Source organism: Oncorhynchus mykiss, chromosome 3, assembly GCF_013265735.2.
Source record: "Oncorhynchus mykiss isolate Arlee chromosome 3, USDA_OmykA_1.1, whole genome shotgun sequence".
Lineage (NCBI taxonomy): Eukaryota > Metazoa > Chordata > Actinopteri > Salmoniformes > Salmonidae > Oncorhynchus > Oncorhynchus mykiss.
The window spans coordinates 50,160,391-50,186,270 of record NC_048567.1 but is presented as its reverse complement, the minus strand read 5'-3'; the positions used below and the strand labels follow the sequence as shown (position 1 = coordinate 50,186,270).

Genomic DNA, 25,880 nt, shown 5'->3' with positions numbered 1-25,880 from the left:
ATTTCGAGATATATGAGAATAGTCTAAAATAACATTGTGGGACTTCTGTACAATAACTAATTGGAACTTATTTGAACCATATGGAGACAGACCTTAGTTTACAACCATGTGAGAGGGGGACTGGCGGGAACAACAGAGAAAGTTGCTCTTGGTTGATGCTGTAGCCTGACCAATGATAGGCTCCACCTGCACACTCTACTGCACACGTCACTGTAAACAAGAAATGTATTTCCCTCTTAATTTCCTTTGTAGTAGCTATAAGCTTCATAATAATATTGCAATAATTAACTGAAGAGTATGCTTGAATGTCAAGCATATTGTTGACTAAATAAAATATATGGGCAAACCATCCCAGGGCCATTACCCATCATAAACCTATTAACGTTATGGCGCACGTGGGCAATCTGTTTCACCTTTATGGTGTGTCCATGTCATATATAAAATGAAAATATCACTGAAGGAATCATAGGTGCCACGTACCCTTTATGGAAGGATCAAACGTACATTTAATCTTAATTCACTCTTTGAATCCTTATTTGAATTGGCTTCCTTCTTTGGAGAGAGATTTATTTTTGGCTTTACCCCCATTATAATAGCTCCAGCGTTGGTTGGGTGCTGTGCGCAAAGTCCATTATATCAAGGTATCAACGTCATCGTTATCTGGATGGAGAAAATGTATGAGGAAAGATGAAAGGACAAGCTCACCGAGGGTTAAAATGGCCGCCATCTACTGTGTCGAACAAGATGGTACTTCAGTGCCTCTGATGTAGGGCATACAATCAAAGTAATTAAAAGGCTGAGATTCTATTTTAACATATTAGAAAAATGCAAATTATTAATCATGTGCTATAAACAGCTTTCGCGAATTACTTTGGTTTAATTTCATTCAGACGTTGAATCAGTCTATAATGCTTTTCTTATCTGAGGAATTGAATGCATTGAACACATTTCCAGACCCACTTACTTTCTCTCGACGCCTCTAATGATACCTTCCGTGGCTCATTCCGTGATATTTATTAAGCCAGGGCTATGTGCTCTTTGTACATCTACCAAAGTTTGGCCTCTCAGTTTGAAATGTGTTTCTAGAATTTGGAATGCAAATGCTTTGTTCACAAGGAGGTGGAATCAGTGTGGAGTCTGAAAGCGACGAGTTTTTGATTAATGAGCTTTGAAATGTTCTCTCCAGTAGGAAGAAAGGATGCGGGGCACTCTGCTATAGATGCCTAGCTCAACATAGCCTACCGCTGCAGCATCCATCCTTTGTCACTCACTAACGACTATTGTAGAATATTAGGCCTATACTGTGGCCTATGTATTTTTCCGATTTACGAATATTTTGTTACGCAAATATATTCTTTGTGCTTCTCAAACGTTAAAGAACACTCCAAGTGTTTTCTGTTGTTATACGCCTACACAGTATGTGGACTTGTTTAGCCTACAGTTTCAAATAATGACATTGATAAAGGAAAATCCTCATAAAAAATGTGGAACGTGTGGTCTGCTTCACGATAGACTGTGGTAATAAATCAGCAACTTTGAGATGAAATATACGTTTTGGAAACAAAAAATAATTGGAAAAAGCAAATTAATTAGCCTTCCCTGTCAAAAATGGAGCTTACATTGTGAAGAATATAGTCTTCCTGCGCAATTTGACTTCAGGCCTAATAGGAGTGAGTGTCTGTGTCTTGGAAAATGTGCATTTCTTCAGCATCAAGCAGACATACACGGTATCTGGTTACTCTTTCGATTCAATTTCACTCTCCCCTCATATGTGAAAAACGGATAGTCTTCCGTGTGTGTCTGATTTGAGCGACGAGACATGCCATTTCTTTGTTAAGGCTATAAGCCTTCTATTTACTATGTCATTATACTTCAAAATGGTGGCAATTTCACGTTTCTACGTCTGTTATGTGTATCAATAACGGTGCTTTTCATCCATTGTGTAAATTTAAGCACTTTATTTACAAAATGTTAAACACAATAAAATATAACATTTTCATATCATTAGCGTTTCATAAATGTATGCATGGACAGTCCAACTGATGAAATAACAATGACGTGATATGAAAATTGGCAATGACGACAAATGACATGCTGGTGTGTTACATTTTTATAATATTCGGTATTTCAAAAGGCTACATATAACTTTGTTTTTCATAGAGGCATTGACACAAGATAAATCATGAAAAATGCCCCAATACTCCAAGATTTACACTTAGGGGGTTTCTACTACAACAACATAAAACCACCAGCCATTGAAACCATGTCTTAAAACTAGCATTCACCAAAAACCTGTGTACCTATTGAAGGGCTATGATGTCAAAGTCTGTCGAACTATGTTGCATAAATTCTAGATGTCCATATAAATAGGCATATATGTAAATGATAAATAATGTGTGATACAAAAAATCGTTAAATAATACATATAGGAAAGGAGATAAATGCAATACAATCTTGGAAAAATAAATAAGACGCTTCAAATTTAGAAAATTTGAAATTAACAAACAGACACCTTAGAGTTTTTTTTCTATAAAATCCATCCCTATAAAGATGGGTGACTACTGTCAGATCTACAGGACTTACCTTCAAGTAATGTTATGACATTTTCAGTCCCCATACTGCGCATTGCACTTCAGAAAACGAACAACTGACAAACAAACGGTCTTCCTCTACGCATCCTCAACAGTCAAGAAAAATGTACCACAGCTATTCTTAGAAAATAATTACACAATAGCATTAATAGTAATATCAATAATAATACTGGGTAATACACATGACTCACTTGTAGTGTAATCATATAAATTACTTTAGACTAGTGAGGTAATAAAAGAGCGTAACATAATTTGGGCACACAGATGGATTCCTCACAAATTACAAATGCGTTAGTTTAGGCGCTTCCTGAATCCTTCCCTGAGACGCATGGTGAGAGGTGAGGTCTGTGTATGTGGGATGGGGGTCACAGGGTCCATGGTGGTGGTTGCCTGGAATCTGAGCGGCACAGCTGTAGTCCACGCTGGCAGATGAGGGATGAGGGAGATGGCCGAGGTTGAACATGGGGCCCGAGGCTGGCATGGAATCAACGAAATTTCCCCCAACGTACACCGGACTGCCTTGCAAATTAGCGTTGGCAAAGCCACCATTGCCTTGCATGCTGTGGTGTTCGTATTCGGACCCCGGATACCTTTTTTGTTGCGGTATGCAACCACCTAATGGTGCCGTGTACGCAGCCAAGCCGTACATGTTTTGCTGGGGTTTGGCGAATGACGGGGGCGAGGGCGCATCATAGCTGAGGCTGTTTACATTTACAGAATATCCAATGTGATTTGGGCCACTTAATGGTGGGCTTCTGTCCGGGGAGTGTCCGATGGGAGAGTGCATTATCCCCTTAGCCTTCTGATCCTTTTTGTATTTCATCCTTCTGTTTTGAAACCAGATCTTTATTTGGCGCTCAGTGAGATTCAATAAATTAGCCATCTCCACTCTTCGGGGACGACACAGGTACCGGTTGAAATGGAACTCCTTCTCAAGTTCTACAAGTTGTGCACTGGTGTAGGCAGTTCGGACCCGTTTGGAGGCTGGACCAGGTGGACTTTTTTCATCGCAGGACTCACCTGCAAATACATAGTAAACACCATAAGTCTCTATGTATTATGAATGATTTCACATAGGCCTACGCAGTTGCCTAAAATGACCCATGCGCACAGTAGAATAATCGCCCTTTTACGCACGCATTACGCACCACCATGTCCAGACGAATCATGCTGAAACACACACACGCACGCGCACACACGCACATACACACACACACACACACACACACACACACACACACTGTACCTTCTGCAGTTGTACAATTGTTGCTGCTGTTGCTTTTCTGTTTGGCGTTCGATCGCGTCTCCTTCATCCATGGGAAAATTTGCTTGTTAATGACTGGGGTGGCAGTATTTGAAGCATTGTTTGGGGGAGATTTCTTCTTCTGAGATGAAGTGTTGCTGGAGTTAGGGGAAGATGCCGACAATGGAGGTGCCTGCGGCTGTTCACCAATACTCGACTGTTGGGTGTTTCCTTGGCTGCTACTTGGTCGCATGCAGCCATTCATGTCATTGTCTTTATGAGTTGGTGGCCGTACAGTTGTGGTTTGTATTGGACAAACTGGACCCTGATAATCACTCTCAAGGTTAGAAGTGGGGTAGGGCTGGTGAGATGGGCCATACATATATGAGTCGGATTTGGGGTAAGAGTAGCTTCCAAAAAGTCCAGAATTATCGTAGTATGTAGCTTTCTGCATTGTGAAGATTCAAACCAAGGCCCTATCCAATGGCATGGGTGTTCTTGTATCACGTGATTGGAGTTTCCCACCGCCTCTGTATTCCTTGACCTACGAAGAGAAGAGTTGTTAGGCTCATAATGTAGGCAATATGAATTGAACGTGTACTAAACTATGATTGAGCATACACTGTACTATGGATTGAAAAATAACCTTCCATCAATAAACCGAACATTTAGTCATTTTCTTAAGATTCCTGAAGTCTGGTGTTGGTTTCAGTATAAGTCCAGGCCATATTATAAACAAATACAATCATATTTGATCACGTGATCTATTATGAAAATAAAAACAAAAAAATGCTGTTTTGTAATAGTTATAACTTCACTTTCCAAACTATGCTTTCTTTAACTATCAAATCATCAATAGGCCTTCTTAACCTCTCCTTTGAACCATTTGGCATGTTTGGCACAAAAGAGTTAACGTTTAACTTTTGCCAAAAGATCAAAAGATCTTCTTGAATTACTTAAGAAAATAAGCTGAATCAGCATTTGGTTACCCACACAATATTCCTTTCAGTAGCCTAACTAATCACAAACCACCATCAGCTCTCACTTTCCTATTTAACACGTCAACATGTAATACGACTTCTCACGTTTGATTTGGAAATCTGATTTATAAACGAAATGTCGTTCATATATTTTGTTTATTTGTTGTTAACTTATTAAGTCCATCTCGCGCTCCTGTAAGTTTTATTTTTTAAATATTTTGAATGCTACTTCCATAACCTTATTCAAAAAGCAATTATTAAACCATGAAATTATTTTAGAAAATATTATCACAATGCACGTGTGCTAAGGGGGGTTATGATGCTAAAATAAGTGCCATCCCCTCTCCCTGTTTCTCACCAAAAATATTGGGGTGGTCGGAATGGGTGGGATCCATATATGCTAATTATGTGCATATAAAACAAATGCATCGGTGTCAAAACTTTGCTCTTGAATTCTGGCACCCTCATGTAGCCTGTAATCAGTAAGCCTATATTTAGACTGTAGCTACCAATCTACCAGAGCCTAGACTACATATAAAAACGATATTTTTTTCACCCAACATATCTCACTGCTTTTGGAAACGATTTCACATTCAATTCTTGACATAAGTAACACACTGAATGACCAAGGCATGCATGGAGACAAACTAATAGCCTACAGTAGTTGAATCAGTCTTCCCTGAATGTCCGCGCGTGCATATCAATGCACCTGTCATTGTGGACCGCAGCAAAATTTATGACTGCAAATGTTATGGTCGTAAACGCCTTAGAGAGGAATGAAAAGAAAATCACTCCTCAAGACTTGCTACCCTCAGAAGTGTAAAACTAAGCGTAGGAGGAAGGCAAGCTAAAAAATGCCATACTCTGCAAGTTCTGCAGCAATAATAGAGAGGCCGTTAATATAAATCGAGCCTCAACAATCATTCTGCATTGCCGCTACTACGCTCTCGCAAACGCACGTTTGAAACCGCAGAAAATGGAATCGTTTTGTTTATAAAGAGGACCATCGTCACTGACGCAAAAGTGGACATATTCCTGTTTGAAATTCGTATTGAGGTGATGGGATGACTGGTGAATTATGTTTTGATTTGAAATGTTACTTCTGAATGTCCCACTGGGCAAAAACTGGTTCAATCAGCGTTGTTTCCACGCCATTTCAACAGCAAAATGATATGTGATGACGTTGACTCAACTTGGAAAACTTATTTGAATTGCAAAAAGTACAAAGGAATTTCGTATTTTTCCAAAAACCCTACTTTTAACCTAAATCCTATGATATTGAGACTTTTTTTGTTGTTGATTTCACATTGAATTTACGTTAGTTGACAACTCAACCAAATGTAAATCCAAACTAAACGTTGAAATGACATCTGTGCCCAGTGGGGTATGTATATTTCATAACCAACTAGTGTATGGATATGTTCCCTATGCTCTGTTTAAACAAAGAAATGCATGTTCTGTTGCAACTTGCATCTGGCCTTACTCTGCATTCTTGCATGTCAAGATGATGAACATTCTTCAATGTTTAAAGGATAAAGTGCATGTTTTAAACGAGCCTCTGGTAGACTTGGTTATATTGGCCTACAAGGGAAACTGAACATGCTAATCCGGAGAATTGAATTAAACAGTGGAATTTATAATCTAGATCATCTGTTTATCTTTACATTTTACTTAACTTTACCTTTTGAACACTGTTTTTTGAGAGTAAAAAAATGCATGCATAGGCCTATATAGGCCTATGCATGACACATACAGGCTTGTTTTCTATATGTGATGTGAATATGTAACGGAAGTTCATTAAATAAATGCTGCTCACCGTATTTTATGCAGATATGTGTCGTATTTTTCTTCACGTGCTCATCGTTACATCCACCTCGACCTGAAAGCGAAAACAATACATGGAGTTTCACAAAACTGTTTGAGCACCACCATTTCCTCATTTTATTGGAAGGACATTGGATTACTGTAGGGTAATCATTTCATATAACAAACTGCACCATTTCTATTGCTTAGATGTTCTGTTGAAATGCCATCGTAGGCCTACTGGTTTTATTTTTTTACAGTGAGAATTTGATATAGCACCATAATGAACTTCTATGAAGTATATTTTCTAATCATCATAAGAGCATACACGAGAAGAAATGGGACAATTCAGCAACCACAAATTCCAACACAATATTATTTATTTTAAGGCATTTTAAAACCGAAAATGTAGTTCAGTGATGGAGAAGAAAATCTTACACTGAAGATTCTACACAAAGAAAGAGCTGGCCAAAATATTTAGCAGTCATAAGCCTTTTGGCTGACCTTTGGCTTGTTCAGCAATAACTCATAGATTAATGAACAACGAGCGGAAGGCGTTCAAGAAAGTCACAATGAAATCCTAACCACAGTACTTTTCACCCGTTTTTTAAAAGCTGAAACATTGCCTGATGATGGGACACATGGCCACATTTGAGGAGATAATCATCAGAAATAAGAAACTAGTCTGTAGGCTACTTGATGTAAGTTTTAACTATGCTTTACTTAGCTATCTGTAAGCTAATAGAACATGATTGAGAATAGTGTCTCTCGGCAAATAGCAAATGTTATCATTGACATATAGCCTAGCGTGTTTTAGAAATGTGCAGAACTCCGAAATGATGTTGAAGTCGAAGTCGATATGTTTTGAGTGGATTTGAAAGTGTATTGTTACCACATGTTGTTACTACTCTGGCCAGACATGACTTGTCTTTTCAGACAACAATGTTTCTCGCCTACGCATTGCTACGGTAAGTTTGGTATATACAATGTCTGCTTGTATTTCATCGTTTTCTTTGTGTCCATTGTGCGCTTTGGATATAAAGTTGACTTTAAAGATGGTTTATTTTGAACGTTTACTTTAGTAGTCAAAAATAACCAATAATATCCCTTTTGTGCATCCCTGGGCTGGGAAGCAAGATATGATATAATTAACTAATTGTTCATACTTAAACATGTGTATAAAGCTAAGGCCTATAGCTTTTATAAGCTTGTTAATTTGGCTACATTTAAGACGAATTTGAGTGTAAATCCTCCGAATTATTGGATGTGTTGTTTTTGTTATTGTCATTTGATTCTTATCGCTAGTTTGGCAGCTCTTTATAGCTTCCAGGCATATTTCCATTAAAATGTGTTGCCACTAAACGCACATTCTAAACTAAAAATACTTTGCAAATATTTACTTGGAATACAATTTGTTTAAATTCAGTATTTGTCAGTCAGTCATATTTCGTTATCAAAGCGCAGTATAGTCAGACAATAGTGAATTAAAAATCATTAATAATGACTTGAACATATATTACAGTCAATAACATAAAAGGACAAGTCAACCTGAGCAGTATTCGAACAATAGCCTATTGTTTAGACCTGTTCTTAATTCATATTTGATTCTCAAAGGCCTATAAAGAAAACATTTGCGATTCAGAATTATCCAATAACTTCACGAAGGAATCATGTAAGCCTAAGTAGAAATGAGTGCAGAACGTCAACTGAAAGTGTTTCATATAGCCTATGTCCTTTAAATAAAAAATACGTCTATGTCTATTTATATATTTCTTATTTACAAATGGAGAAATCCTGAAAGTAGTTCTCTAACACAAATTAAAACAATTGAATCCATTCCAAATATTATAACATTTGCAGGTTAACAAAGCCATATAGTTGAAACCACATAAATCATGTCTAACATCACTGTGACGATAAGACAACAAATTAATGTGATTTACGATCTAACAACCTAGGAGTCCGAATGAAAAGTTCCTCTGCTTCTTTTTCCTTTTCTTTTGGTCAGTTTTCATCAAACTGCAAAATCAGCTGAAAACCAATTGTCAAAATACGTCTGTCCAAACTAACCTTTCAAAGTGGTTGCTCAAAATTGTGAACCTGTCTTAAAATCGTATCTAAGGTCCATAAGACTTAAGCTATAAGCGTAGTTACCGACAAGAGCGACATTAATAAAGATCAACTCCTTTGAATGGAATAAATCATATTTATTCTCTAGCATTGTGTAAAGCTATGGTTAAAGGTTGTATTTTGCCATACAATTGCTTACCTGTAAATCAATTTATCATATACTTGTGTTTCTTAGTCTCAATTCCTTTCCTTGCAGTCTCTAGAATATATCCTTCACCCTTTGTCTGTAGACAATACTGTCCTAAACCTGATCTTGCGGTTTTTCAGACATTTCCATATACCAATGCAGACAGTATTCCCGATAGAATGGAAAGACTCACGCTCAACTACCAATAAAAAACCAAGGCATCCTTATTCCACCCCAAAAAAATCTGGCAATCATCTCCCATTGAAAAATACAGGTTTTCAGACACAGTCACCGAAATGAAGCTATCATTAAGATTTTTGGTGTTTCAGGAAACCTTTATGATGACAAATAAAGGCACGACCTTAAAATACAAGCATATTTGTTCACGTGATCGGGATGTTCTGATTGAGGCTGCTTCTGCAAGCAAGCCTTGACTCCCAAATCCTTTCTTTAAATGATGGCGTTTACATTTCTTTATCTGACCTGTGTCCATAGTGAAAATGCTCAACTTGCGATCAACTTGGATTTCATTCTGGTGATGATCTTCTTTCCATTGTAGAAATATAATTAGATGTATTATTCGGTCAGGTTACTGGGCATACTATGCCAATTTAATGACACGGGTGGCTATTTAGTCGTCTTTAAGAGATAATACATACATACAAAGTGCATTTCATGTTTACCTGATTATATAGCCCTTATACGGTATTTTGGTAATATTTGATTTCTCATAAAACTGCTGTTGAAAGAGAAATTAATTAATAAAAAATACAACCTTGATTAGAATGTAGTTTTGAGAATTCTGTACAAATGTAGGGTTCTGAACATAATTTCTGATACAGGATTGTACATTTGGACGTGTATTTAGATGCATTATTGGTACTTGAAACTGCTATCATATTGTTATCACAATTGTTTAAAAAATAAAACGTTTTTTTACCTCTACAATATAAGATGTGAGATGTGCATTTTAGAATGTTATGAAATCTATTGACCAATATTATTAATACATGAGAAAAGGCCGGTGGAATTGTATACAAATAAACCAATTTGGAAACCCTCGTCTCTTCTGTGCTATTTCTCATGGTGTTCGGCCGTACGATAGCCGGCTTTTGAGCCTGAACACATTCAAGGAAAGTCACATTTTCTGTTTCAGTCACTGTTTTCGATGTAAATTACAAAACGCCTTCAAATGACAATTCGTGAGGTTAAAAATCCACTGGAAGATGGAGATTTAAAGCCATAAAAGACAGCGGGGAAGCTGGCCGAGAGGTAGGCCTATCTTGTACTGAGGAAAGGACGCAGGACTACTAGCGTCGCAGCATATGTTCATGGGGTAATAAAAGTGAAAGATTTACAGTGTTCGCCCGGCCCCCCAACAGCCTCGCACCCTTTCAGGAATTACTGAGAATGATTTACAACGAGGCAGATAACTGTCAACCTGCTCAAACACTACTTTTACTACTCTCAGAAATACATTTCAAATTATGCCCCATCAACAATATAAACAATGTTAGCAAAGGGGAGTCATCCGAGTTCATTCCTAAGAGATATATTCTTACAACGTTTCCGATTTTTTGTTTTTTACCATTATGCAGGTAGCTGGCGTGTTATCCAAATAATAGTCTAATATAAGCTTTTGTATTATGACATATTGCACTTGTACCACTTTGAAAATGTTTTCATCTTAACACACTGTTTACATTTTGTAACAGGCAATTTGGTGTAAACCAATAACTGAGTTGCTCTCTTTGGTGATATTATAAATCACAGAGGCCCGAGCATACAGCCCTCAAGAACGAACTAGAACTGCCCAACAGTGCTGCATTCATTCTGCCCACACATTCATAATCACAACCATTTCACACAGTAAAGGTGGCTGAAAATATTTACTCACTCACTTGCTAAGAAACATAACACGGATCTTAGTTGTAAAATATTACCACTTTATAATATCGACATTGTCCTCTTGGTCTATTTTTTTCCATAAAAACCACAGCACTGAAGAACCCATAACAAGTTCAGCCTGTCCAGGGCGCACTCATCAAAGGGCGCTATTTATCAAATATCTGACAGATATGGTCATTTACCATCTTACTCAAAAAAATAATTTAAAATATTTACCTACCAAGCTTCCATTGGTTGAGATGCTGTGCTAAAGTGCTGGCTACAGTTGCGTTGGGTATCGGAGCGTTTGGATATTATTTTCTTGGGATCTCTTCAGTTTTCAAGTCTGATAGAGTCCTCGCGATTAATGACGACGCCGTGTTTCTAGGGGACGTGCTGCATTAATTATTTAGACAATCACGTGGTCAGAAAAGGAGAGAGGAGCGGTATAGACTCCGAATTATATCTTTGAATGCAGACAGCACAGTTTAATATATCTTAAAGGGCTGTCTCGCTTGGCGAAGACAGTTTCTGCGAACAGCAGGAAATCAAATATGGCCGATTGAAAGCCATTGTGAGCGCGGCAATGGTGTATACCATATTCGGTGCAGTGTCATTGAAAATGGCACTGCTTATGGCTCTCATTTATTGTGTTCAGACATGTAGGTCAATGCACACTGCACATTGTCGGGCAAGTACTGAAATATGATTGCTTTTCTCAAACTCTGTGTTACATAAAAGGCATTTTATGATTATTCATCATGGTCATTTCAGTGAACAAGAGAGACAATTTACATGTTTACATGCCTCATAGGTCCACTGTGGAAAAGAAACATGAAAATATAATATTCAGCAATCCATTGGGATAGTCTTGAAAACACACGTACAACAACATGGGTTGCATGTAGAACTGTTGTTTAGCCTATGTTTAGGCTACATAAGGATTTTCTTGGTCCGAGTGAAGTTGGTGCAGTTTTCTTTCTTTTGCAATGACATCATCATGCTTGCACACTGAAATACATGTAGTGGCAAACTAAAGATGAATAAGTGTAAGTGACACAAGGCTTCCCCAGCTAAACTTATAAAGGAGTGCGCGCAAATGTGAGGACACATGCACACCCGTGCACGCACGCACGCGCGCGCGCGCGCACACACACACACACAAAGAGAAACAGATAAGCACTCAAATGAAACAAGTTTTAATCCAAGCATGAACATTTTATTTGATCACAAATATAATCCCACTGATCCTGCATTCATAAAACCTATGGCACTGAATCTAACATTGATGTGGGTTAGGGGACATTCATGATTCTTGCTATAAAATGTAACTTACCGGCCAATGAAACACGTTATGTTAGTCAACTATGCCATCATTTTTTCAAACAAGCACAATTAAGTAAAACGTTGTCTGCGAGATGTGTGGTCGAACCCAACCCATAGGCTAAATCCTAATTTGAGGTATCGACTCGTAACCTTTGACTAAATCATGGGTTGATGTCAATGAGAGAGAGACATGCATAAAGTTCGAGTTATGTGGGTGTATCGCAAGTAAGGCCCTATTCCATGTTCTTGTATGCTTTGCTATGGAACCCAAATGTTACAGAATGCCTCATTTGCATTATGGAAATATTTTGGGGGTATCTGATATTTCACGATCACGAAAGCCACCAAGATCGTGTGTTTGTGTGTGTGTGTGTGTGCGTGCGTGCGTGCTCGCGCGCGCACATTGATTAACTATTTTATCTGCTCAATGGCCCAGCATGAACCTCTGAATACTTGATAAAGAAATCTATTGACAAATGTGAGTGCTCTGTGCCACCATAATGCATCAAGTAACAATCTTTATTTTTCCATTAAAGTTGTGCATGACACCTGTGAATGTACAGAATAAAAAGCAGGTACAAAAATAAAGTCAGACAGGATTGCATATTAACATGGTGAGACATGAATACACAATCAGTACCGTTTGAGGTGCATCTGGCAGAATACATATAGGCTTTAAAAAGTTAGCCTACATGTTTAACCGAGTTACATAAGCGTCCAATATTCTAGAGCAAACCAATACTAAGGTAGAATAGAAAAAGTATCTAAATGAAACTCAATGTGAATAGCGCCTGTAAGAGAAACAAGGCTGTATTGGTCGGACGGGTCAAGGGTTTAGAGGTCACTCCTCGCGGCTGAAATGTGTCTAAGGCGATAGAAACAGTGTCCTCTGGATGAACCTGCCTCTGGAGCTTTTTGTCGAACTTCAGTTGAAATAGCTTTTCAACTTCTCATCATGAAGACTCTTCAGAGGGAAGACATCTTCGCAACACAAGAGGTTATGATTATTTTTGTCACGAGGACGATGATTGGAGTAATACAGGAATATCTGTCTTGAAACATGACATGAATGCCTGTGTGGCTTGGTTTGGTATAAATTAATGTCATAGTTAGATTTTAACGCCAGCTAAGCGCATGAATTAAACGATTTTACAATGCATAACAAAAGAGACAATTCTAATAATCCACAACAGTTTTGAACATATCTCATTAAATAAACGTTTGTTTCTCAAACATGTTCAGAACAGTTGTGGGTTTTAGGAAATGTACAGATATTTAATTAAATAAATAATCATAATGAAATTTAAACACTATATTACAAAATTAGTATAATAAAAATGGGGGAAACATATGACACCTTTTGTTAGTCCTCAACGTCCTTCACATTTAATATAGAGTTTTAATAGTGTTCTGTTTGATATGGATCAAAATAAAAATAGCGAAGTATCTTAAAAAATATAAATTCGATGCAAAGAACAAGGGAACTCATGAAAGAGTTTCAGATGCCATTTGTGAGACCCTCTTTAAATGTACACTGTTTACAAAGATGTCAAGAGAGATTTATAACCGAATAAGGGCACTGGGAAAGGTCTGCACACAGGAATGTCTTGTTTCTCGATAGAATTTAACGCCATTTTAAAAACTTTATTGTATAAAAGATCAGAAAACGTAAACAGAAAAATTCAACCAGTTAGCACCCATAAATACGAGTTCACTACTTTAAAAAAGACTAGGCTATATAAAAGTAACAAATATTGTCACAAATGTATGGATCAACTGATGCTTTGTGTGCAATGGCCATTTTATTTTTTGCAATATATGAATCAAATATGGTTCTTTTTAGAAGCTTGATTTCATCACAAGACAATTTCCTATTAACGTGTACAAAAGTTTCACATAATTGTAAGTTTTTTCCCCCTTTTAAATAAAGATATAAATGTTCAGGCAGTACTCTGACTTGTGTGGTGGAAAGAGAACCATAGCAAGCAAGAAGAGTAGGCCTACCATATGAAAACCTCTTTAACAGGCTTTCGTCCGAAAGCGAAAGTTCTCGTTCGATCTACTGCAACCTCTTTGAAGCATGTGAAGCATGTAGTGACGCACTCGTATCTTCTGAGCACCTATCAGTTACAATGTTGGAAGTTGACTCAATTCAGCGAGCCAACACACATCGAGGGTCCTTCTGAATGTAACTGCCTATGACGAAAATGCCATGTTTGAGATCATGCAAAGTCAAATGGGAAATAGTTTTTATAGGCCTACAGTTCATGTAAGATTCAAAATTTCCCACAATATTCATAAAGTTGTGATATCAGTCTGGTTATCCTTCTGAATACTTTGTAAATGTTGGCTGGAAGCCGATGCAGATCTTCCCTTTGTGTTCGGTAGTTTGTGGTCTTTTTTCCATTTCATTCTTCTGTTTTGAAACCAGATTTTGATCTGACGCTCGGAGAGAACGAGTGTATGGGCAATCTCTATGCGACGCCGCCTGGTCAGATACCTGTTAAAATGAAACTCCTTTTCCAGTTCCAAAACCTGCTGTCTTGTATAAGCTGTCCGAGACCGTTTCGGTTCAGGTCCTGTGTAGTCCGGGTTTACTGTGAGAAACAAAACACCAATGTGAGCCAATTAGGTCCCAGTTAACAAAAATAACAGCCCTTCACGGGACGCTCCAAACTTCTAGCTAAAAACAAAACAATGAAAAACTTGATCCAGAAATGAAATTGGACGAAACTATGACAAAACTTTCATTCAATTTGTTCTATTTTCACCCTCTTCATCTGAAATATTGTCGACACACAATAAAATAAAACATAGTCATAAGGCAAGTGGACATTTCAAGAGCTCTGAGACGGCCACATAGACAGCGGCCTATTTCCTTAGCAATAAACATTTATGACTGGAGTAATTGACTGCCCCTTCAAAGAAACTCATAAATATTTCACGCAATAATTTTCATGTGGCTAAATTCCTGGACCTCAGCTTGTCCCAACGAGACGTGGGGAGGAGAGAGTCATTCTTACCCGTAGTAACGTGGTGTTTCTTCATCCAGGGGTAAACTACTGTAGGCTGCTTGGCTTGTATCCCATGTTGGTTCTTTGTGTTTTGTTGCTGTCCACAAGTCCGGGGGCCAGTCACTTGGACCGGGGGACACGGCTCGGTCTGTGCAGTGAAAGGGCTAGGGTGGCTGGCTCGCTCATGCACATGACCCCGCGGCTGCACTGTAGAACCCTGCACAGTGGTACAACTGAAGGGTTGCTCAGTGTAGTTTGACCGTGGATAGATTCCTGGATGCTGGAAACCTGGGTCCTGCGCTGGACCGTAGTAGTCTGTCCCCTGGTCAGGTATATAGCTATTTTGCGAATATTCCTCACAAGGAGGAAATTTTGGGTCCACATACTTAGAGTCCACCATAAACGAACTCATGGTCATTAATTTCTGAAGGTAGAAAATACAAATTTTTCTCGAGTTGTCTTTTTTTCCACCCTCCATAAAGCCCTCCTACTTGCTGTCAACTGAATAAAGTTAGGGAACCATGTGACCAGATTGGCCAATGGAGGTAAAGCTAGTTCATTAACGGGTATACACTGCACACCTACAGCAGCAATTTCCACTGACTTAAAAAAAAAAAACACCGAAATTATTTTGAATGAAAACAAATATTTAACCAGTTCCAATGCAGGATTGGCAATGTACTCGCTATACTGAAAAATAAAATGTAAAATTGTATGTACCTAATGTCAACAGTTTAATATCAATTGTGGTCATCCCTAACAGTCAATGGAAATAATCTGAATGGATTAAATACAAAGTTTGGGTATAGATGGACATTTAGATGGTTTTGTGTAATAATATGGTTAATATGCTTATTGTTCTACAATACTAAATCAAACTAAGGCCAGTGAGTCTGACAGATAAACAAACAAAAGATACAAAACGTCCCCCTGGCACAAAAAAAGGGGAATAAAGCCTGGGGACAATTGATGGGGACTGTCTTTGTCAAGAAGGGGTCATCCAAAAGTTACAAGAATCTCATCATTTCATCTACCCTATCCCTTTCAAAACTATTGAAAGAGCCTCGTGGCAACCAACCAATGCCAAACAGTCAATAATTCAATGATTGAAATGTTAAAACGTATGAAACCGTAAGAAAAAAATGCATTACTTTGATGCCATGTTAAAATCTGTTTAGATTTCAGTCTCCTATAACTTTTGTTATGGCAAGTTACTTTTTGTTCACTATCAAAACGAAAAGGACTGTTTGGCTGTAATGATACGTGAACAGGCCAAAAAGTGACTCGTGTAAAAAGGCTTCTCCTGAGCATGACTGGGACGATGTCTTTATAACAACGTAAATCAACAAATGAAATGACAAGTGACACTGAAAGAGCATATAACTCGAACATTTACTTTCACTATTAGAACAGATTCTACTCAATAGAATATATATAAATATCATTTTAAACAACCATTAGACACAATAGCTGGAACAACCCAGCAATCAAACGATGTGCACTCCATCATACAATGTTATAAATAGTTATGATTAGAAATGATATAAAAGCAGTAAAGTAAATCGAAGTTTTTGCATCGACCATATACTCCCCTAGAATCGAATCTGTGACTGTTGTTTTATCACACAAATTCGGTTCTACAGGGTATATATAGACGACGGAATACAGGGGTCCCATCATTTCTCTCAATTCAAGAGTCCAGCCTTTAGATTCCGTTCTCAAAAAGACAAATAAAAAACATATTCATACTCAATACACTCTTATACCGTCGACAATTGTAAACAATGGATGTGTATCAAAATATGTTTCGATAACTTGCATCAAATCATAGCCCCTGATTAATCAGATCCTAAGTAGTTCATCAGTAAAATTAGCAATTCTGTTCCAGCTTCGAAATGCATTTAAAAAAACATGTCAACAGGTTAGGCCTATTGGTTAGAGGTTATAGGCAAACAACATAGGTCATTCACTATTAATTGGTATAGACTACCGGTACTCACTTTGGAATGATTCCATTTTTTAAAAAGAAGTTAACCAGCCTACGCTCTACCCACAATCCGAGGCTTGAATATCGAGTGGACCCATAAGAAAAAAGGCTAAAGGCCACGAGGTCAAACTAAATGATTTGCAAACGTATCAAAAAGTTCAATTATTTTTACTTTAGCGACAGCTCAAAAAGTACAAAAGTTCACGATTCCCAAACGACCCTTCAGTTGACTACCTCCGTTGGTCTAAAGTCTAGGGAATATGCCACTGTGCTATTGTCCTATAATAACATACATTTTTGTATTACATTTATATTTAAATTAAATTAAATTGTTCGTTTTAAAACACTTGATTGGCCAAGTGCTTTCTAAATTTGACTGAGTATTCACACAGGCCTTATGGTAAGATGCCCGAAGATGTGTCCTTAAATTATTTTCTCAAAATTATAGGCCAGGCCGACTTCATGTTTTGTTACTGGACAGTTTCAGTAGTCTAATTTCGGTAGTCTAATTCTAGTAGTTTAAGAACGAAGGTTATAGGCCGAACGTTTCACAACACTTCTACAACGTTTTCAAAAACTAAAATTGACCACATTAGAAGCCTTTATTTAACCTTGAGATAGTCGAAAGGTTTTCGTCCCATTTTCAAATGATCTTATTGGAAAATATTAATCACACTCTTTACACCTTTGTAATTACACGTCACAACATTTTAATATGTGTTGGACAGCTTGACCTAGGTTTCACCTTGCCCTGAGACTTGATCAGACAACTGCTCGGTCAAAGCCGAGATAGGATACCGAGGAACAAAAGAACGATGAAGTCAGCACTTGTCTTTATCCTTCGTTTGAACCAAGAATGAACCAACTTGCTATGTTTTGTGATCTATTTAGAGTTATGTTACTATACAACTGTTAATAGGTAATTGTTCCGATTTCAAGTAGCTATGTCACTAAAGCCAGATTCTATGCCAAAACACCATCGACAACATGTATAATTTAGCCTATGGATTTAAGTTGCAAAAAACATTTGTATTTCTCCTGAAATCTTATTTGTGGGCTATTTATTATAAATAAAGAGACAATAAAGCTACTCTTTTAAACATGCCATCTTAGACTACTGAAATTCTTTTAGAAATGCAATTCTCATTTCAATAAAAATACCATCTCAATATAATATAGCCTGTCAATTGTAGGCCTATTAAAGCGGTTGTCAGTGCATTGAACTTCGAAATACACTAATTGTCAAAGTGGCAGACAGGCTGCAGAAAAACAATTTAAAAAATACTCCTTTACATTGCTAAAAGAGAAGAAAAAAAGAAAAACCTAGGCCTATGCCTACTGTAGTGTAGTCCTTTATAACACAATTCTGATTCGTGCATGTTGTCCTTGCCTCATGCTGCCTCATGTAAAAGTGTTTGTATTGGATAACAAACTAAATCATCACTTCCAATGTCATCACTTCACTTCCTACATAACGTCACAATGTAGGCATATAGAAACACCCTGATATGGGTCAATTGACGATAGTACAAGGAATTATGATTCGATAATATTCTGTACACTACTAGGGGGCGCGATAGAGCATTTAAGATTTTGTTGGGGTATTAAGATTCAGAAGGACTGATGTGTATTTAACTTAATTAATACCGTGTTGTAACAAGGCCTATGTCACCAAAACGTCATTTAAGGAAACGCTAATAACTGTAAACGCCATTAAGTCTGTGACAACAGGTTGATATTTTTCCCTCCGAATTCAAACACTTCAGATCCCCACAAGCCTATTGGCCATTGTCATTAAAACATGTGCGTATTGCAGACAAATTCAAATGTTACAGGTTTTAATAAACCATCACGCAATTTAGTCTATTTGAAGCAAAAAAGAATATGCTTATAGGCTACAATATTAGCCATTGTCCAAAATGCATTGTTTATCTAACGACTGATTTGAACGATTATTGGTTATAACAGCCGTAAACAGCCAAGTATTGACATATTCAAACACTTCCTAATTGTTTCCCGTACATCCTGGCCAATGCAAAATACACATCCTACTGTGGTTGAAGTCCTGGATTTCGAAGCAGGCAAACAAAACTGCAGGAGACAGACATGTATACCTGATGACATCAGCATGCGCACGCAGTAGTTTTAGTAGCCTATCAAATGATAAAACAGAGCTCACCGCAAAGACCAACGCATTGCATCGAATAGGCAAACATATCCATGTTCAGACAAAACCAGAGGTTTATACTTGCTTCCACCAATTCCAAGGTCTATTCCAAGCCATCTGCACGGCCTTACTAATACACAATGAGGATTATATTTTGGCTTGTCAACTCCCAGGCCATAAAACAAAGTTTAATGGCATCACGTGCTCCCCCCACAGCCATTCATGACACCGCACTGGTGCCATAAATAACCCTCAAAGTTGCACTTATTCAATAACGCCGATTAGCTTGATGGTATATAAAATAAAAGGGATGTATAATTATAATACATGTTATGCAATAATAAAAAAAATAAGAATATATATATTTTTTTGTTTCACACTTGCTATTTCAAGTTCACCTTGTTGTGGAATTTAATGTGCGTCGTTAATATGAATATGTGTTTTTAGGTCAATAGAAGACATGTCAAAAGTCTAATAAAGTAATCTGTTCTATAGTTAGGTTCAAAATTATTGGCACCCTTGATAAAGATGAGCAAAAATGACTGTATAAAATAAATAATACAAATACTGAGCTATATTGTATGCTCAAAAAGATGGAAAAATTAAATTATTTTATACTAATACAATTATTTGGACAGCAAGTAATAATATATATTTATTTTAAAGATAGGGGTCAAAGATGTTGGCACCCCTGTTTTTAATAACTTTCAATAGCCTACCTCACTTACTTTGCAAGGATAATGAACTGAGCCTTTTATTAAAATATTTGAGGAGTTAGAGAACACATCAGGGATCTTAGACCATTCCTCCATCCAGAATCTTTCCAGATCCTTGATAACCTTCACTTCTTCAATTCAAATCACAGGTTTTCAATGGGGTTCAAGTCCGGAGACTGAGGCGGCCATTGCAAAATGTTGGTTTTGGGATCAATTAACCATTTCTTTGTAGATATTGATCTGTGCTTGGGGTTATTGTCTTGCTGGAAGATACACTTCTGGCCACGTTTCAGCCTCCTGGCAGAGGCAACCAGGTTTTTGGCTAAAATGTCCTGGTACTGGGGTAAAGTTCATGATGCATTTGATCTTAACAAGGGCCCCAGGACCAGTGGAAGCAAAATAGCCCCATACCGTCAAAGATCCACCAACATATTTTACAGTAGGTATGGGGTTCATTTCTGCAAATGCCTCCTAATTTTGACGCCAAACCCACCACTGGCGTGGGTGTGGCCAAAGAGCTACATATTCATGTCATCTGACCATAGCACCGGTTCCAATCCAAGTTCCAATGCCGTTTAGCAAACTCCAGCCATTTACATTTGTTGGATGACATGAAAATAGAACTCTCTGGCCACTCACACCAATGATGGGTTTGGTGTTGAAATGAGAATGCACATGTAAAAAAGTACCCCATATACCTACTGTAAAATATGGTGGTGTACCTTTGATATTATGGGGCTATTTTGCTTCCACTGGTCCTGGGGCCCTTGTTAAGGTCAACCGCATCATCAACTTTACTCCAGTACCAGGACATTTTAGCCAAAACACCTGGTTGCCTCTGCCAGGAGGCTGAAACGCGGCTGCAAGTGTATCTTCCAGCAAGACAATAAGCCCAAGCCCAAGCACACATCAAAATCCATAGACACATTGTTAATTGACACAAAATCAACATTTTGCTATGGCTGTCTCAGTCTCCGGACTTGAACCCCATTGAAAACCTGTGGTTTGAATTGAAGAGGGCAGTTCAAAAACGCAGATGAAGGTTATCAAGGATCTGGAAAGATTCTGGATGGAGGAATGGTCTAAGATCCCTCCTAATGTGTTCTCCAATATCACAAACATTTTAGAAAAAAGGCTCAGTGCCATTATCCTGGCAAGGTGAGGTATTGAAAGGTATTGAAAAAAGTAATTGCCAATAATTTTGACCCATATCTTTTTGATAACATTAAGTGTAACCACAAAATCTCTTTCTGTGGGCAGTTGTATTAGTATAAAATAATATCATTTCCCAATTGTTTTGAACAAACAATATAGGTTCATATTTGTATAATTTATTTTATACAGTCTTTTTTGCTCATCTTAGTCAAGGGTGCCAATCATTTTGGACCTGACTGTATAGGTCAACTACCTATATATTTTTTTTCTCTGCTTGACTGCTTGCTCATAAAGGCCTAACTTTAAAAAAACGGATGATGACTCTGTGATCTGACGTAGTCTACACACATCTGTGGGTGTTTCGCTCACCGTTTCCTTTCAGTAAAGTTTCATAAAAGATGCCCTGCTGGCTTGAGGTGATTCAGAAGCACACACGAATATTAGAACGTTCTAACCATCAAATGCATCACACGCATTGGTGTAGGCCAGTCTCACATGACTCCACCACTCTCCTTATTAACTATACCCTCTTAAAAAAAGAGTTTGGTTATACGAAAACGTCACCTACATACAGACTGATATTTCAATTCAGAAACCACTTCCTTTCAATTTCTTAGGCATACTACGCATAGTTCGGTCATATTGTGTAAGGACCAATCATATTCCAGTTCGGTGACCTATAAGGTAAACTATGCGGAAAAAGAACCAAGGGATAACTGAATGTTGGACAACAGCGCCTCTTGCTGGAACATGATAATAATTTCCCTTTTTCAGCGTGAAATCCAGTTTTTCTCCCAATCAATATGGCACATAACCAATTTGTTGCATTTTAGCATAAACTGGATTTTAGCATAAACTTGTATGCCATTATATTTTGCTATATGTTTAAATGGTAGGCTTTGTATGCAGTTCAATCCGAGAAAAATCCATAGATGATCTAGGTTTATTATTCGTTCATCCCTTATACCGCAGATTATTGGATTAATCTGCTCCCACGATGTTCATTAATTGCATAATTTATAGGCTAAACTAGACTGGCAATCAAAAAAAAATAATTCGTATGGCTAACCACTGCAACCGCAACATGTTTAACACTGCAACACAAAACACACACCAAACATAATAATCAAGGGAACTGTTCTCTCGCTCTGTTTATTTTTTAGATAAATGATATATCTCTCTCTATACGTTGATATACAGTGTAATATTGTATTTAATTTATGGGCGATATGATATAAGAACGAACGAAGAACGAAATGACAACGCTATATCCATATATATATTGGGACGTGATGTGATTTCCGATCCAGAGTTAAGACTAGAAGCTAATCGAGTAATTTAAATGCTCCGCGTTTTGTCATTCGCAGGCCCCACTTTTATAGGCTGCCCTCGTTCCAGGCTTTCTCTCGTTTGCCGCATTGCAGTAAGGCTGTAAATACTTTCGCAGCTGCCTGTCAGGCAACAGTGAAATACTGTCTTTGTTCCGTTGCCCCCCATCTCAGGCAGCTGAAAACATCTATGAAAACTGCTTCTCTGGTGGGAAAGCTCAACAACTGCATTTCTGAAAGGTTAACATTATATGTTGCATTTTTTTCCACACGTGTGTGTGTTACAACATGACAAATTCAAATGTTCTAAACATCCATATCTGAAAATACAATGCAAATGGTTACCTTGTTTAGTTCAACTATATAACAATGTGTAGTAGGTCTATTGTTGTTATTATATGGCCTATGGAGCAATAGCTTGAGTGTAACGATATATTCACAAGTAGGCCTACACAACGTCCCTGACAGAACGTGGAACTAATATTAAGACCATATCAGGTGACTTCATACAAATTCCATCATGCAGATATCCATTACCTCGCACAACAGTAATTGACATCGACTTCATGCACCAAAAGAGGACTAATGAATAGAATTCACTTAGAAAATCGAACTGTCTAAAATCATCTGGCAGCCAGCTCCTCAAAACTCAATTAGGCTGCGTGTCACTTCAGAGACATTATACAATCAATTATATATATATATATATATATATATATATATATCAAACATACACAAAGATACACATATATAACGAAAACATATAGACGGACAGACATACAGACAGACCGACAGATACTGTTCATACGCACAAACATCGAAAGAACTCATCCCTGCAAGCACTTCAAAGTTAGTAAACATTCGTTTTAGGCTACTGAAGCTAAATATGCGTCCTTATACATTAATCAGTTTGGCTAAACTAACATGAACACGTCAACCCATTGTCACAGCAAATTACAATTAAATCATACGTAGCCTATTGGTAAAATACCGATCACAGTTTTATGCGTTCAGATTCACATGCAATGTTAAATGTAAACGTTCATTGGTGTTGACTCATAATACATGCATAACAGCAGTTTTAGTTATCTTAAACATGTGTCTTTTGGCTTTAGTCTATACATATCATCTCGACTGAGGTTCTGATTAGCCTATACTGCCAATATACCCTGGTGCAACGAGACAGGAAGTAGCATAGAGAAATTCAATAAACAACCATTCTAACATGATGTTTGTAACATTAAATGCTTACCTAATGCAGTTGGGTAATCCATGTGTTTTCTTGTGGTGACTCTGTATAAATAATACATGATGTTACAGTGAAACTATACGGATGATGAACAGCAGAGGCTCTCCTTTCGATGTTCGGTATGCACACAGGAAGAAACGCTAGCCCTGACAAGTCAAGTAAATAACTATATAGTTATCGAGGATCTGGTAGGTTCACACTTTAATTCAGGCAATAATAAGGCAAATTTTGAGCGAGTGTAGGCTGAGCGTTTTGGTTGGGGACGGTATAGCAGCAGAATGCAGAGAAAAAACCGCTTGGGAAATCAGGAAAAGGGCCATGAAGACGTTTGCCTCTTGCACATGACCAGTGGCATCCAATGACAGGCGATAGAGGCACATAAAAAGGTCTATTACCAAGTTGTAAATTCTCCTCTCACAAAAAGAAATTTCGACTGCAGCAATTCACCCTGTTTTGCGCATAATGGCGGGGGCCATTCCCCATTTTTTCTCAGAAAGCTTTGCTTGAAAATCTCATTTGGAAAGTTAACGAACAATGCCCCTGCTTCTTGAATTGAAATTTTACATGTTAGATTTTAACCGCAGAATAACCAAATGTGCTAGTTTTGAGTCAGAAGATTCGTGCATACGGAATATATTATTTTTTTCTAACATTATAATAACATAGATATTACCATGTTGACGAGCATAAACATCAGTTATACTAAACATGTTGAGTAAATGTCGAGCCTAAACATTTCATACAGCTACTAAACTATATTCTAGAATAGGTCAATGGTTGTAATAAAGTACATTTGGTCTTATATAACAGGAAACATGAGGCCAACATAGTATTTTTTAGTTCATGAGGCCAACATAGTATTTTTTTTTGTAAAAACAAGATACAAAATAATAATGAAAACCTTCATTGGCACTGGCACTATGCAATATTTTGACCACTAATCAAAGATAATCTTTTCATTAGCAACATTTCCGTTGTGGCTAAATGTATGTCTTGCGTTGGTTACAATGTCGCATAACGCATAACACATGTATTAACTAAGATTTTTGAAACAAAATAAATCTTCCCACCGAAACAAATTCGACCAGGCTCAATGTGGTGTTGAAAATAGGGTATAACAAATAACTACACGAAATCAGCCCCAAAATAGAAATGTGGTATTTATTGAGAAGAAAAAAACTCTTTAGACCTACTAAGCTATGCATGCGGTTCGGTTGTAGTCCTCACACACCTTTTTGGCCAGACTATCATCCTTTACTCCTAGGATATTCAAATCATAAAATTAGGTGCTGTTCTAACTAACAAGTTATACTTGTGGGCCTATTTTTCATATATTGAATTCATAAAGGTGAAATAAAGGACCATGATTGAATATAAACGCAAATATAGGCTACCTAAACACATTAATACAGCACACATGCACGTATTATTAAGGCAAACCAAATGTATCCCTATTAGTCCAGGGAATCCAGGACTATGATTTTTTAAAGACTATTACGCATTATGTCATAAGATGTAAAAACAAAAAAAATAATACTATAATGTATTGTGGTGTATTAATCAATGCTCAGTATTTTCTTGGGGAAACTAAGCAACAAAGAAATATAAACGTACATTACATGTGTATGTTACTATTATTATTAGTAGTACAATTCGTTGTAGCTGTCTTTTGTTCATGATAGTACCAATGTGCTTCGGGTCTGTAAAGACAGCCAGAAGGCAGTGTACACAAATGGCCTTTAGGATGTTTTCGTGTGTGTATTTCAGCGTGATTCGGCTGGGCATGGGTATGCGTAATGCGTGCGTAAAATGGGGATTGTATTCTGTTCCATTCTATTGTTGTGTTTCAGTGGGATTGGTACCATTGGAGACAGCATTTTTTAAATGGTAAACTCATTTTCTTATTGTGGGGTCAACACATCGAACCTTATCTCCCTGGTCACATGGGGTTGGAGGCAAAATTCTTTCTTCTGCTTCAGTTTTATGGTCTACTGACTGTCTGTTTCTTCTCCTCACTAGGGGTTAGAAGACTGCATTATGCAATGTTCCATTCCAGCATATTATCATTATTTTCAAAGAATTGTGCAATTTTACGGCAAGAGAAGGATATTTTTGAAAATAGTAAGCCTAGGAATTGGGCCTGTACGTGATTTGAAAGGACATTTTACGAGAATCAA

At 37.5% G+C, this 25,880-nt stretch overlaps 2 protein-coding genes across 6 annotated transcripts; both read right to left on the bottom strand.

Moving 5' to 3' along the window:
• Window positions 1–1,943: 1,943 nt before the first annotated feature.
• hoxd3a (homeobox D3a) lies at window positions 1,944–23,993 on the bottom strand. Of its 5 annotated transcripts, none has more exons than XM_021597218.2 (4): window positions 23,707–23,993; window positions 6,631–6,693; window positions 3,838–4,378; window positions 1,944–3,611 (listed from the first exon to the last, which is right to left on the bottom strand). In XM_021597218.2, the coding sequence occupies exons 3-4, from the start codon at window positions 4,286–4,288 to the stop codon at window positions 2,872–2,874; spliced, it is 1,191 nt and encodes a 396-aa protein (XP_021452893.1). In that variant the 5' UTR covers window positions 4,289–4,378; window positions 6,631–6,693; window positions 23,707–23,993; the 3' UTR covers window positions 1,944–2,871. The 5 variants fall into 5 exon arrangements, with proteins under 5 accessions (XP_021452893.1, XP_036830370.1, XP_021452894.1 ...); XM_036974475.1 differs by lacking the exon at window positions 23,707–23,993 and adding an exon at window positions 19,268–19,355; XM_021597219.2 differs by lacking the exon at window positions 23,707–23,993 and adding an exon at window positions 10,999–11,156.
• hoxd4a (homeobox D4a) lies at window positions 13,874–16,670 on the bottom strand. Its single transcript, XM_021597220.2, has 2 exons — window positions 15,111–16,670; window positions 13,874–14,684 (listed from the first exon to the last, which is right to left on the bottom strand). The coding sequence occupies exons 1-2, from the start codon at window positions 15,577–15,579 to the stop codon at window positions 14,383–14,385; spliced, it is 771 nt and encodes a 256-aa protein (XP_021452895.1). The 5' UTR covers window positions 15,580–16,670; the 3' UTR covers window positions 13,874–14,382.
• Window positions 23,994–25,880: the final 1,887 nt, after the last annotated feature.